We start from the raw sequence: 15,208 nt of genomic DNA on the forward strand, positions 1-15,208 counted from the left end.
AGGGACTGACACCGGTCATTCCCCAGGTTTTTAAGGTTGTGATAGCTGTTGTCCCAGAAGCGTGTTTGTTTATGACCACGGCTTTCATGCAGGAAAGCCTGTTCTCTCCTTTGCTTCTCTTCCCTTTCCTCAGCTCAGTGTCCCGTTTCTGCTGCTGGCCCTGACTGCAGTCAGCAGGAAGCTGAAGCAATCCGTACGTGCAGAGCCCCCGGCTGCAGTGCCTGCAATGCCCAGCCCACAGCTCAGAATGCATCTGTGAATTTGGTACAAGTGGCACTTGATTTTATAACCAATACCCTGAACTCCTGGGCCAGAATGGAAGATCTCACCCACTTGTAGCAGGCACCTTAATTAAAATAGTTAAGATGCCAGAAATTCCTGGATTTACTGTAATGGTATGCAGCCACCCTTGGCCAGTAACCGTGTGCTGTTGGCCTGTAAATTCTCCCCGTACCCCACAGTAATCCCGGGTCGTGGTGCCCGAATTGTTGAACGCTGATTTAATGCTGCCCTCTAGAGGCCCGATTTTTAACGGAGAAACAAATGCGGTGCCACGAGGGGAAAACACTCCCCTCCTGCCCCCACCAGCAGTGCCCCTAATTGACAGCATACATAGGGATGGGCACGTCTTTTGTGTGGCTCTAAGGTTTGAATAGATCATTGTAGAACAGAAGCGCATACACAGAGACTTAAATATTTTTCCAAATCTTGTATTTCTTTCTTGGGAAATACCATCATATTCTTATGTCTTATTTTTTTTTAATCCAATTGTTGCCCAGATAATTAATTAAAGGTGTTATGCAAATAGAAGTAGGTTACCAGCCAAGTTTCCATCTTGAAATGTTAGAGTGGAAGCTTTGAGTTATTTTCCTTGCATACAACAGATTTGTTTTACAAAAATACTAATAACAATGAATGATAGAAATGTAAAACTAAAGTGTTCACGAACAACTTGGACAAATTACGGATCTGTCTGAACTCCGCTCAGTGAGTTTGGTTCTAATTCACCAGGGATGGGGTAGATTCGGTCCCACAGACCTCACTCAGTAGGTGGCCAAGGGTGGAACCAAACCTCTGTGCCGCTTTCAGGCCCCTAAGTTTTGCCTGGTGTTGTTTAACCAGGAAGAAGTGACAGATGAAGCATTTTGATAGATTTCAAGAGGCCTGAGATACTTTAGCTTTGCGAGACAACCTACGTAGCATATAGTGACCTGGGCAACCTTCCAGCACAACATTTATGTAAGAGCATTTCTTGGACTTGTTTGCAACAGTTTAAAACAAGATCTAGCAAATAAGGGAGAAAAGGTGCCACTGCAGTCAAGTCACGCTGTCAGTTACTGGGGTCGCCCTTGTTTTCGTGGTGTCCCTGGCACTGTGGTGAACCTGCCAGCAACGTGGCACAGTTTTTGCAGCTCTGTTCTGGGGCACCTACTGCACGCTGAAGCTAACCAGTGAGCACACGGCCTGGATCTGTAAACTTAACAATTCCTTTTGTTGTTTTCATGTTCCTAAGTGAACCACTGCAACTTTCCCATATGCTTTTGGCATTAGATAGATGGTGCAACAAAAGGCATGTCTGACTGTTGTGTAATCTGCAGCTAAAGTAAGTGCTGAAACCCTGACACTTCGAAATGAATGGGAGGAGGACTTAATAGACCAGAGGACGCTATACTACTGTAGGGAGCCGGGGGGGAAACCACAGGGAGGCTGGGAAACATGAGTTTTCAATGCATAAGAAGTGGCGTTATTGACAGCGGAGTGGAATAACAAATACATTAGCATTTGCGGTTTTCCTATGTCTTAGGACAACAATCAATCCCTGTTCGCTAAGTTCTGGTACAAGTTGCCTCATAGCTGCTCGGTTTCATGGAACAGTCAGCTAACTTGTGTGGCTGTGTGTGGCTTCTTATATAATGTGGATAGGAACGGTGAGCGTTAAAGTGGAGATGTCCCGAGTACCTGAAGTACATTTCTGGGTAAATGACGCTAAGTGCACTTAGGTTTTTTATATTGTTAAACACTGAATGGTACACTTAGCTTTAAGAGTGCATTTTACGTCACTTTCTGAAGTAGGTGCATATCAAATCTGCTTTTTGGCTATTGAATAGAAAAGTTAGGACCTCGCTGAATTACTCAATGAATTTCCAAACCAGGTGGAAGAGATAGTAAAACGGCTATTAGCCAGCAGGAGGGTTGGAGTCCTGCTGCATTTGCTGGGTAGGTTCGTAGATGGGATACCATTGTACAGACAATTCCCTAGCATAGCAACTTCTTGCATTACTATTTGGAGTTCTTTGTTTTTACTCAACGTGACGAATGTTCAGCACAAAATAGCAGTCAAAACTGAAAGTCATCAGCTGCAGTGCATTGAGTTACTTTGGGCACATAGGTCTTTTAAAGCTGGCAAGTACCCTGGCATTTAGGTGCAATTTCTCAAATATGTAATTTGAGAAACTTTAATTGCTGGTATTCAAAATCTAAACGAAAATCTGACTTATTTATATGCATCTTAGAAAAAATACATGTGGTATGTGCTTTATCTGTCCTTATTTGTTTGGAATTATGCTGATAAGGCTTAATCCTCTACCGTGTTACGCAAATATCCCTTATTTATGCGAATGGGTGCATCACTTCAGTGAGGCTGTTCAAAAGAGTTAAGGCTATTTGCACGTGTGTGCCGTTAAGAAACCATGAAAAGTTTTGTTGGAATGTACTTACATGGTATTTTATACAAAGCTGACTACATCTCTGTAAAATGTATCACCTTTAAAAGTGTAATTATAAAGATATATTAAAAATATATTAAAAAAAAGAATACTTAACATCTCTATTTGCAAAATTTTGCAATTTTTAATCATGTATGTGCCACGAAGTGTTCTATTTACTCACTTCTTTGGGAAACAACTGCTTTAAAAATGAAGGCATTAATAACAGTATTCCTTATCCATTGTTTTAACATGTTAAAATGGCATTAATTAGTACTGCATTGTGTATTTCTAGTCTAAAGCTGTAACGGACAGTACATTAGCTGGAGACCTCCAGAAACATTTTCTTGTGCTTTTTGTAATAAAAGCACAGACTAGATTTTCCAAGCCGGTCTCTCTGTACAGGTTACTTTGACAACTGTGTGAATATGTATAATGAACTCTGCATTTGTAACCAAGAATAAACCTTCAAAATTGTAAATGTTCAGGACGTTACTATAAATAGTTATGAAATATCTTAACCAGACAAGAGTTCAAATAAAGATTAACGGCCATTAGTAACACTTCCTCTGCTGTCTTTTGTTACTTATAAACTGACGTATGCAACAACTGTTTTACTTCCTAAATTCAACCTAATTTTAAGCACACAGCCATTTGGTTCTGGATTCTCCATATTAACAAAAAACGTAAATTGCTCGTATGGTTCTCATATATACTTGCAACTAGAAATGTTTAGTGGCTACATTTAGCAAGTTGATCAAAATTTAAAATTTTCTGGAGTCCAGAAAATTTTAAAAAGCAGATGTCTTCAGTTTAAAACAAATGAATGCAAACAGAATCTGGTAGCTGAGATATTAAGCTTATGAACGCAGTTTGGGACAAAACACCTGCAGGAGCAGAGGCCTGGACCCATCCCAGGACACCCCTTCTGGTTCTGTATCTTTGTATTTTTGAGAAATTTCAAACCACACTGAGCAGAGGACCATCGTTTTCCTGTTTAATCCTAACCCAGTGCCCACCCTAGGCTGGGCTGTTCCCCAGTCGGTCAGCACTGCTCATCCGTCACCGACCCAGCAGAGGAGCACAGCACGGCACGGGTTTGTTTTCACTTTCACTTAGAGTGTGCAGTTAATTCAGTCCTAACACCCACGCTACAGCCCCAAATTAGTTTGGAATGTGGAGAAACTTCCTTGCAGTGCGAGCTGCTCAAAGGCAAGGGTGCTGTGGCAGCTGTAAGGCGCCTGAAGGGCCCTCAGAAACATTTTATTGCCTGCGAGGTGCCTGGAAACTAAACGGGCTCGGGTGCTGTGCACTGGCACCAGCTTGCACTCTGGCCCCACGCAGGCTGACAGCAGCCTCACAGGACCTCGGCGGAGGCAGCCTCTCCCCTGGCTGTGCTACGGGACCTCCTGCTTGAAGCCACCACGAGACAGGAGCCCAGCCCAGCAAGTGGAAGAGTCCGAAGGCGCTGGTGAGTTACTTCCCTACCCTTTGTGAAAGTGGATAGCTAACCGCACGCTTGGGCTGGGGTTTGGGAGTGGGCGGGAGGCCAGGGGCTGCGCTCCCTCAGGGCAGGCTCCGTTACGGCTCCCACCAACCCCCCCGTGCTCCGGTGAGGCGGGACGCGTGGCAAGGAGCTGCCAGATCCGCCAGGCACCCGAGCGCAGCACTACCGGCTCCGCAGCCCGCAGGGGGAGCGGCTGGGGCCGGGCTCCTCCTGGCTGGGGCCGCCCTGCGTGGGCAGCAGCAGCGGCACCGCCCCGGCAGCGAGGAGAGGAGAGGAGGAGAGCGGCCTCGAGAGGGGAGAGCGGCCATGAGGCCGGCACAGCGCGACCGCCACGACACCCTGGCCCTGCGGCAGCAGCTGATCGGGTAAGTGCTGCGGGGAGCGGGCGCTGCTGCTCCCTTCCAGGGCCCCCTGCGTGCTCCTGGGCTGCCTGACGTGGCTGCTTGGGGCTGCCGGGCCTGGGCCTGGGCCTGCTCTGCCCTGGCTGGGAGCAGGGCCCGCAGTGGCTGCCTCCTGCTGAGTGTGGCACCGGGCACTCGTGGCACCGGGTGCTCCTTCCTGCACGTGGCTGCAGCTGGGTGAGTTGGGCTGAGCCCAAAGGCTCAGATACTCTGCCTGCTCGCTGGCCAGACAATTTGTGCTTCACCAGTGCTTTAGGTTTAAGTGAGCAACACCAAGGGGGTAAAGGCAGTGCTGATAGCCTCCGAAACCTGGGTTTTGCTCGGGTTATTAGCTGTAATTAGTGGTTTTTAAGGGGGAGAGGAGGTTATGAAACTAAAGCATAAAGTTCCCTTAAAACATGTCTGACACGGCATGTCTGGAACTGCTTATAAAGCACTTCTTGGCCGCTTGGCCGAGAACACTCCTGGCTCTAACCAAGGAAAGTGCCAGAGGCTCAGGGTGGTGCTGGAGCAGCGCCGTGCCCGTCCCTGTGCCACAGGGGCTCTGTGGGGCTGGGCACCTCGACCTCAGACACCAAAAACCTGACAGAATCAGCCTACATCTGCTCAACTTAATTCTAGTAAGTACAAGACTCATTTCCAGACTCCCAGTTACTTGCTTTGATTCAGATGACTTTACATTCTTAGTTTTGTCAGAAGCTCCCAGCAATAGCAGCAGAACTATGTGGTTTTGACCACAGGAATTGCCCCTTGTGTATTCAGTAATCAAGGCGGCCTTAATCAGTAATGTTTTGTGACAGTAAGAGGCAGGCTGGAAGCGTAAATGCTGAATTTGTAATTGAATTGAGAACTGTGCCAGCTGCACCAACCTGAAGAACACCGTTTGTGTTTTTGTGGGCAATTTGCCCCGTTACTGGGAACAAAGACCCAGCCTCTCCAAATGCCTCTTTAGCACATGTTGAACTGTCAGGGTAACTTCCAAACAAAAACCAACAAAAAGAACAACTTGTTCTATCAACCTGCTACCAGTTCATAGAGAAGGTAGAGGATTCCTGTAGGGACACTGAAGTATTTTCTTATTTTAACATTGTCTTTTTTTTTGTTTGATAACTTTTTTAAAAAAATATTTATCATCAAATTATTTCCCTTTTCTTTTTGTTTAAGCAATCTTCACTAAATGAAGCAGTTGCCATCATCCTTCAGTGCCAATTATATCCCTGTGACTCTATTTGGGTAGATGCATTTCAATTTTAATTGTCAAATGCGTATCTGTGAAACAAAACAAGCTCACTTAATCAGGCCCAGCCTTATAAAAAAAATAACGTTGAATCACTCAAGAACCACCTGCACCATACAGTCTGGACAATCAGTACCTTTAGTGAGAACCAAGAACATAATAAAAATGGTAATAAGGTAAGACACAGACACCAAAGCTTCAAGAACAGGAAGGGCAGACAGTGTAGATGAGATGTAACGTCACAGGCAAGTCCTGTGTGCTGTGCTTGAGAATTCCTAGGGAAGGGGTTTGTGTTCTACAGTGGTTTTTCCTCCACAAGCCTGACAAAATTTGGCTACTGAGTCAGAGCACAAAAGCTGTTCTCTTCCTACCCCCAGCTTTGTTTTGGGGGCCAGCAGTAAGATGACAGCATCTGCTGCTGCACTGGGGAAACGTCTTTCTCTTGAGTAACTCAACTGAAAACATGACTGGCAGAATAAACTCTGACTTGGGGAATATCACTAATGCTTGCTTTGCTTTCTGATGCTCCACCACAGCTCTGCTTGCAAGCTGTTTTTTTCTCATGATCCAGTGAAGATTGTGAAGGCCAAAGGCCAGTACATGTATGACGAGAAGGGAAGACAATACCTTGACTGCATCAACAACGTTGCTCACGGTAAGTTCAAGTCCTGTTATTTGATACTATATTTTCCTAAGTAGAACAAGGAACAATCAGTGCTCTTTACCACTCACTGTTCCCTTGTGTTAGGGTGAGATTTGTTCACATTTGAATCTGTGTGCATGAACATGATGCTTTCCAGACTTGCATCTGTTCTGTTTTCACAGAAAGGTATTATCTAAAGCGTACAGAGCTTTGTACCTGAAAATGCAAGTCAAGCATCTAACTGTAAAACTCTCATCTGATAGTTTGTTGTACTTGCAGAAGTTACTGAGGGGACTATCACAGGACCGCTGCTCAGCGAGGTGTATTGTTTGCATTTTATGAAGCAGCTGTTTTTCTGGCAGTATTTTAAATTGTTTTAGAACGGTCAGTGCTGCCAGTAATATCCTACTAGGGCCATAATATAATTCCTTGATGGTAAAGCTTATCTGCATATATGCAAACTACTAAGCTATTCAAATGTCTGTATTCAAAATATCAAGTTGGACACTGTTCCATTATGTATTATTTTCAGTATTCAACTACTGACCATGAAATATAACAACAGGCAATTTAAAACTTTCAGAACCAAGAAAAGGAGTTTTTCATGAAGGATTTCAAGGTGTACCAACGTTATCTTATGCTGACAATACCATTAATGTCCCAGAGATTAAATATGAACATCAGTGACAATAGCTCTGCACTGTTATAGGACGTAAGCATGAAGTCAGTTACGTGCTTGTTAACGATCACTGTGCATAATGCAGCAAACCCTAAAACCCCTCCCTCTCCCCTCTCTTGCAGTTGGCCACTGTCACCCTGATGTTGTAAAAGCAGCCCACGAGCAAAATCAAGTGCTAAATACAAATTCTCGTTATCTTCATGACAACTTGGTTGATTATGCAAAGAGGCTCTCAGACACACTACCTGAAAAGTTGTGCACCTTCTATTTCTTGAATTCTGGGTAAGTCAGCTACAGTAGACTTTACACCATTTTTACACCAGTTATACACACACAAGGGTAACACTTATCAAAAGCCAACTGCATGATCTGGAGTGGATGACTATAATATATATGTATTTAAAAAGTGGCTTGGCTTTTTCCTGTTCTGAAGAAACCAGTCACTTTTAGAACTTCTGTGCCTGTGAAGCTCACATTCACCAAGCCCTCCATCAGGTAACTGAACAAGTGCTTTATTTCAGAGGAGTTTTATTCTGTTTATAAGGCCTTGGACTAGAAACAATTAATGTAAGGATTAACTGTAAGGTCTGACTTGTTTTCTGAACTTGAAATTTCTTCTATCATCAAAATTCAGTCTAATGATGCATATATTTTGGCTTGTGGGAGTTCTTGTATTCCTAAGCAACTTACAGTTTAGAATAAAATGAACTATTTCCCAAGTCATTTCTCTAATACTGCTTTTTAAGATGGATTTGACTCTGTTGAGCAGACCTACTGAGTGCAAAGCACTATGGATTACTGCAGGTGTGTCAGCACCTTACATCTAGTTCTGTGCGTTTTCTGCAAGGGCAGTCAAAACTTTGAAACTCTGCTATCCACAACGAAACGTTTATCAAATTTTTCAATTGTAGATCTGAAGCTAACGATCTTGCTCTAAGGATGGCACGGCAGTATACAAAACACGAGGATGTTATAGTTTTAGACCAGTAAGTATGTTTTATTTGCTTTGGGGTATGAGGCACAGTTCTGTGCTGGGGTCAGAGCCTTACTGTTGCAGTAGAAAGGCTGCAGCCGGGAAGGTGGGAGAAGCAATTTTTCCCTGTTCAGTAGTTGTGCCACCACCTCTGAAGTAGAGTTCAGGTAGGGCTGCTCCAGCACAAGGCAGACATCGCCACACCAAAGCAAGGCCAGCAGTAGCCTGCCACAGGGTAGGGAAGCTGTAGACTTAAACGTTTAGAAAAATTGGGTTTGTTCTGCCTTAGGAGGAAGCTAGCAGGAGATCTTACTGCCATCTAGAACTGCCTCCTGGGAAAGCACAAAAATGTGAAGACAGGTCTGAAGCTGCCTGGTGACAGGAAGAGACACGGGCCATAAGCTGAATTCTGATGGGACACAGGAAAAAAAATTCCTAGCATGAGGGTGGTCAAATATTAGAACAGGATGGCTGGAGAGAGACTGAAATCTCCATCCTTAGAGGATATTCAGAAGCAGGACAGACACCTGCAACTTTCTTAATACTGCTTGTGACTTACACTGCTGTGATTCTAGTCACTGGCCCTAGAAGACCACTGACATGGCATACTGTGCCCCTGCATCCCTTATGTTCAGATGCTTTTAAAAAAACTCCAGTTTCCCATAAGCTGACTGCGAGAGATCTCAGAGCAGGTCTCAGCTAAATGACCGTATTTGCACCAGGTGACAGCCCATCTACTTTGCTTTAGCTGTCAGTAATGTTAATCCTAGAGAACTCTTGATACTGAGGAAATCACTGCTTAATTCTCCTGATTGTTTTTTTTAAGTGCTTACCATGGACACCTGACATCCCTGATTGACATAAGCCCATATAAATTCCGAAATCTAGAAGGACAAAAGGAATGGGTCCATGTGGTATGTACCTATAACTATTGACTACTTGTAAATTCAATCAAGTCTTATTTGTGATATACTAAATATAGAATAATTTGATATATTAAATAGCGAATACATGGTTCCTTTGCTTAGGCTCCTGTTCCAGACACCTACAGAGGACTGTACAGAGAGGACCATGAAGATTCAGTAACAGCCTATGCTAATGAAGTGAAAACTATTATTGAGCAAGCACATAAGAAAGGCAGAAAGGTAAGCGTGGCTTCCTTAACCCTTTGTCTTGCCTCGGAACTGAGCACAGGTGGTGGTCAGTGCCGTTCAACATTACTGAGCTAAGTGACATGGACTTATCAGAAAGAGAAATCATGTAGTAATAATGCAGTGACCATCTAATAAGGCTAAGCTTGCTGTTAACTTGATTTCCACAACTTCCTGTCGTGTCCAAACATTACACGGTACCTGTGTTTCAGATCGCTGCATTTTTTGCTGAATCCCTGCCAAGCGTTGGTGGTCAAATCATTCCACCAGCAGGCTATTTTCAGAAGGTTGCAGAGTAAGTGGCTGTTCATTATCTTCACTTTTAAAGTTTAAAATGCATCCTACATGAAGATGATAGAGAATTTATCTGCCTTCTGTAGTATGCAGCTTTACAAACATATCAAGGTGAACGTTTACGTTAAAATGTAAGTTTTGCCTGGCACAGGACTCTTTGTAAGCACATGGTACAAACTTCAGGCCTGGCAAAGTTTGCAAAGCACTGCTCTCTGCATGTTCTAAAGCTGTAAATATTATGTTCAGTCTCCTCTTAGAGTACACTAAAAGCTGTTATGTTACAGGCATGTGCACAAGGCAGGCGGTGTATTTATTGCTGATGAAATTCAAGTCGGCTTTGGCAGGGTTGGAACACACTTTTGGGCATTCCAGCTTCAGGGAGAAGATTTTATACCTGATATTGTCACCATGGGGAAACCCATAGGCAATGGGCACCCGCTTGCCTGCATAGCAACAACAAAAGAAATTGCAGAAGCATTTGCAGCCACAGGAGTGGAGTATTTTAACACAGTAAGTAAAAAGTTGACCAAACTCTCCTTTTTAAGGTGAGCCTGAGTAGTAGAATGTGATATTAATGCAACATTATTATTTTATCTTCATTACCTACACCATTACTGTTAATGTGAATGGCATCTTTCTAGTACATAACCTTTATTTTTTGGCTCTCTCAGCTATAAATATCAGTATGCTCATTCTGTCACTGAGGCTACACTTTCAGTGCCAAGGTTGCATCTTTCTTCCCTTTCACCTACCACGTGTGCCTTTCCTGAACTCAGTTTGGAGGAAACCCTGTTTCATGTGCCATCGGATTAGCGGTTTTAGATGTGATAGAGAAGGAACACCTCCAGGCTCATGCCATGGAAGTAGGCAACTTCTTGATGAAGCTATTCAAGGAGCTGAAAATCAAGCATCCCATCATTGGTGATGTCAGGTAACAATGCCTTATTTACAGCTTTAGTTGCTTTTTGTTGGATTGAATTGTTCATGATAAACAAAACTGACAGGGTTTTTAAGAGACTCATTAAATCTTTGCTTTCAGCAGAAAATCAAAACCCTGCTGTATATTAGATTAAACCACACTTGAGCTTGGCAACAGTCCAATATACCTGACCGCTCTAGGCCAGTATTGCCTCATGGATTTCAATGAGGAAATAGCTCACTCTCCTGTTTAAACTTTTAAGCACACAAAGAAAAATTAGTGAATTGGATAAGGAATATATTCATCATGTATCTGCTCAGAATGGTAGCACATGGCGAGTCTGTACTGTACTACTACACTTCTGTAGAACAGCAACACCTTTTCTACACTGGCAAACAGCCAGCTGTAGTTTGCATGCTATTTAGGTTTGGTCTCACAAAAGCCTTTCTTGATCCTTTAGTTCACTTGCAGTTCCTTCTTATTACACAGATTGACCACTTCTGTTTCTTTCAAAGGGGTTCTGGCTTATTCATTGGAGTGGACTTAATTAAGGATCAAGCAGAAAGGACCCCAGCCACAGCAGAAGCAGAACATCTAATAACAAGGTACATGGGGCAATCATGTGGTTCCTCGCTGTGCTAGGCAAGCACCACATTTAAAAGGAGCCTGGCACTCAGCAGTTGCTAAAGTATGGCCAAATAGAAGAAACTGACACCAGTCAGTGCAGAAAAGCATTGCCTGGGCAGCCAGCATATCAATGCTTTTGAGTGTTTCTGAACTGCATGCAAAGGTGAACATAAGTATTTGTTATTCCTCTTCCCAGGCTTAAGGAAGAATATATTCTACTGAGTACAGATGGGCCAGGAAGAAATGTACTTAAATTCAAGCCCCCGATGTGCTTCAACATGGAAGATGCAAAATTTGTTGTGGATACAATTGACAGATTACTAACAGGTACTACTGATCAGAAAGTCACCTTATAGTGGTTGCTGTTGGACTGAGCAACTGAGCCTGCTTTCCTAAAGTCCTGAAACAGAGCCAAAGTGGTAGGCACTGAACACGTAGGAAAGCAGTCACTGAAAGTTTAGCTTTCACTTCCAAGTTATTCCATTTTAAAGTTCCCCAAGAAAACTGTTCACTCCACAGATGCATATGCCACCTTTTAAAATAGTTTTGCTCTGGCACAGGTTAGTGTTTACTCATCTGAGCAAGGGGAACTGTCAGAGTTAAATCTCATTCTTGAAAGTCATATTGATGCATTTGACACACAGCTTGTTTGCTGTACAACTTGTGTGCATTCATTGTCTAACTTAGACAGAAACTTGTCTCAGCCATGAGTTTAAGTTCTTGCTTTTTGTCCCTCTAGAAATGGAAGAGCAACAGCTGAACCAGGACAAAACATCCACTTGCTCTACCTAAGCAGGTATTTATTTATATTCACTCCTTACAGTACTATTTAAAAGCTAAGGGTTCTAAGGTTAGCTTCATAGGCACTGCCACTGGCAATAGAGCAGGACTAAGTTTCCTCAGACATGCTTTTACTTGAGGTTAGTTTACAGATATCGTTGGCAGCCTAGAAGCATGGACTAGGCTGGGATATATCTGGCATTCGTAGCTACCTTCTATTAGTCTGACACCTCTGGAAAACACTGTGTGTTCACTCGTCTTCAAACTAGGTCCAACACCTCTCAAATTCCTACCCTAAGCACAGCTCCTACACAGCTGCTCAGTGCATTTTGCCTCCAGGCAGAAGCTGGTGCAGCTTCATGCAGTGCTCAGTTACAGTCAGACGGATAACCACCTCTCAGCAAGCCTTCCGTAGCTGCCCTTAAGAACATGTGCTGCAGCACTGTATGCTCTACGTGCCATCATTGGGGGACCTCCACTGAAGCCAACAGTTTTATGAAGAGCTATAAGCAGTACTTTTACAGCTATAGCTCCCATTTCACTTAACATTTTATTTTGAAGTAGTGCCTTGGGTTTTCTTGAACATTTCTCTTTTAACTATACAATCATTTCAAGTTTGTGGCTGATCCATCAGAATTAAGCATCAGTTTTACCCCCCTACCCAGAGGGTTGTGGGCATCAATAAGACACAACCCTGTTCAGCTTTTCAAATGTTGCAGTCCTGGTATCTGTTGTGGCCCCCCTATAGCTTGCTTACAGAGAACACCCAGCTGCTACTCACTTTGTCACACCCTCATGAGCAGTGAGCACTTAGTTAACAGCTTGGTAACACCACTTTTGGTACACCTGGCACTTCCTTAGCCTACTCCAACCAGAAGACAACAACATGTGTTTTTAACCAAGTACCCAATGAAGCTTTAGGTACCTGGGTATGAATGTAATCAGTGTGGTGAGTGCTGCTCTCAAGCACCATACCAGAGTCACCCTGCTATGGCCCTACATGCTAAGAAAAGGATGCAGTTCAGTGCAACAGCACAGCAGGCACAAGAAAAATGTGTTAGTATTTTATTCAGCAAATTAATGGAAAGACATACAGCTGTTAGTACTATGTATTCTTGAGAACAGAAAGATTACTCACAGTACCAGTTAAACTTAGAAGCCTAGCAACTTAGCGTGCTTGTCCACAATCTAAACTAAGCAAGAAAAGTTTTTCTACAAGAAACCAAGAAAAGAAAAAGCCTCTTACTAAGTACCAGTATTACACTTACATACAATGTAAGTGAAAATGAGGCAATTAAATAATTTTTTAGTGATGCTTTTACAATGAAACATTTTTCCCCCCCAACAGGTTTGAACATTGTTCAAGATCTACTACTAAGAAGTATTATTCTACCATGAAAATGCATGTTTAATCTTCATCCTAGCATGTCTTAAACCAGATAAGTTAATCTTTATTTTTCCCAGTTACCTTGTTATTAAGTAAAAGCTTTAGGAGAAATAAATTTTAAGAGCTTGTTTCAACTGTGGCAGATGTGTGGAATCAGCTCTTATTTAACAAAGTATCTAAAACCTCATATAAAGGAATATATTCCTAGTAGCTACTATAAACTATGCTTTCAAAACCAAAACTCATACTCTTTTAGGTTTATGCCTGCTTAAAAACTAAGATGAGCCCATTAGTTCTTATTTTTATCTACAGCTACCTATAGAAACACCATTCTAGCTGCCTTTGCCAGGCACCTCTGACCAGTTTCAGCAGGCAGTTCCATGCTAATGAGGTCAGTCCTCCTAGTACATATTCAATAAGAGGTCTCAATGAGCAATTAAGCCAAGAATTTCAGCCCCAAACCCTTAACACCAAATGCATGATGAACAGACAGCTGAGGGTCACAGCTCCCAGAGCTGTTCTCAGGAAATACTTTGTCCTCAACTATCTGAGTAGGATTAGTAAATCAGAATTGTTACAGCCATAAGAAACTGCCTTGCTTACAAGTCCCAGTTTTCACCAGGCAGTTAGCTATTCTTTGCATCACAAACTTTCCATGCAAAGAAGGGAAATCCAGCTCCTCATTTAAGTGCTAGAATCCCCAGTTTGTGCTTAAGGCCACATCACCTGGAAAGAAAGCATTACTTGAGGACCTACTTCCAAACAGCACCAATGTAACAGCCAGCTGACTAGCTACTGCTAACACATCAGCCAGAAGTACTGCAGCAGTGAGTCCTGGCACAACACTATGCAAATCCCCCTCTAGAGGGCAAACCATCTGCTAGGAAAAAATCCTGCTAACCTTTCAGAAGAAAACAAGTGACGGAACAGAGTACACCAGTTCCTTTTTCAATCTTCAATATTAATACTTCTGAATACTGGACTCATTTGTTTCAGTTGTCTGTAGTTCTATATTTTTGAGTTGGGCATTGTTACTCCAACAGCATAGCTATCATGCCCACTATATGATTTAAAATCTGCTTCAGTTCTCTTTATATTCAAGATTTCTCCTTAGCCCTAGTCAAAAGTCTTAGACTTCAGTTTGTTTCCAGAAACAACCAGCAGGGAGCAGCATATTATAGTCCCTGCAGGAATAGCTGCTTGCCTTATGAAAAAGTTTGTTTTTCTCTTTTCTTAGTTACTTGATTTGGTTCCACTTCTGGTTTGTGGAAATCATACTTTTAAAGCTGATAATTTTTATTGTAATATCAAACCAGTTACTGCAACAAAGATTAGAAGTTTACTTTGCACAGCAGCACTTACAATTCGGATTATTTTTAAATTTAAAATTGTGACTCCTCTGCAACAAGGCAGTAAATCAGTTATTACATAGTAGTGGTAAACTACTCAAAAAAAAAAGGAAAGCATCTCTCTAATTGGTCACTTATGTCTAGAAACAGGGCTGCATCACTAGCAGCAGCTTGGTTGTTTTTCCTCCCACAGCACAGCTTCAGTAGAAGTTCTTTAGTGTTTTTGGGGGGTACACAGTAAGACTGTGAAACTCAGACTCTGCATTGATAACTTAATATCCACCTAGCCTGTCTTCCAAGACAGGTGTACGTATTAGTGAGAACTTGTAGGGATCTCTCAGATTCAGAACACTGAAACATGAAGGAAGTGCAGCTAGCTTCTTGCATAGCTCTCGTGCCTCCTCCTGCAAAGCTGCCTAAACTGCCAAGCCCTACCTGAAACCTATGCCTCTGGCTCCTCCCACAGAGCCTTACAACGCCAGCATTACTACAGTTATGCTGAGCCTCTGCTTGCCTAGAACATGAGCCAACAGCACAGCCTTCCCCAGCAGCTGGG

At 42.9% G+C, this 15,208-nt stretch overlaps 2 protein-coding genes across 7 annotated transcripts in view; one reads left to right on the forward strand and one right to left on the reverse strand.

The window, feature by feature from the left end:
• The window catches only part of HNRNPAB (heterogeneous nuclear ribonucleoprotein A/B), a 29,297-nt gene that overhangs the window by 6,593 nt on the left and 7,496 nt on the right, over positions 1-15,208 (reverse strand). The window lies entirely within an intron of this gene.
• On the forward strand, positions 4,517-13,624 carry PHYKPL (5-phosphohydroxy-L-lysine phospho-lyase). The gene is made up of 13 exons (XM_084295505.1): positions 4,517-4,577; positions 6,387-6,505; positions 7,295-7,454; positions 8,084-8,158; positions 8,972-9,059; positions 9,174-9,290; positions 9,509-9,591; positions 9,875-10,100; positions 10,367-10,521; positions 11,025-11,114; positions 11,333-11,463; positions 11,876-11,932; positions 13,265-13,624. The coding sequence occupies exons 1-12, from the start codon at positions 4,519-4,521 to the stop codon at positions 11,926-11,928; spliced, it is 1,356 nt and encodes a 451-aa protein (XP_084151631.1). The 5' UTR covers positions 4,517-4,518; the 3' UTR covers positions 11,929-11,932; positions 13,265-13,624.

Source organism: Netta rufina (assembly GCF_964035555.1).
Source record: "Netta rufina genome assembly, chromosome: 14".
Lineage (NCBI taxonomy): Eukaryota > Metazoa > Chordata > Aves > Anseriformes > Anatidae > Netta > Netta rufina.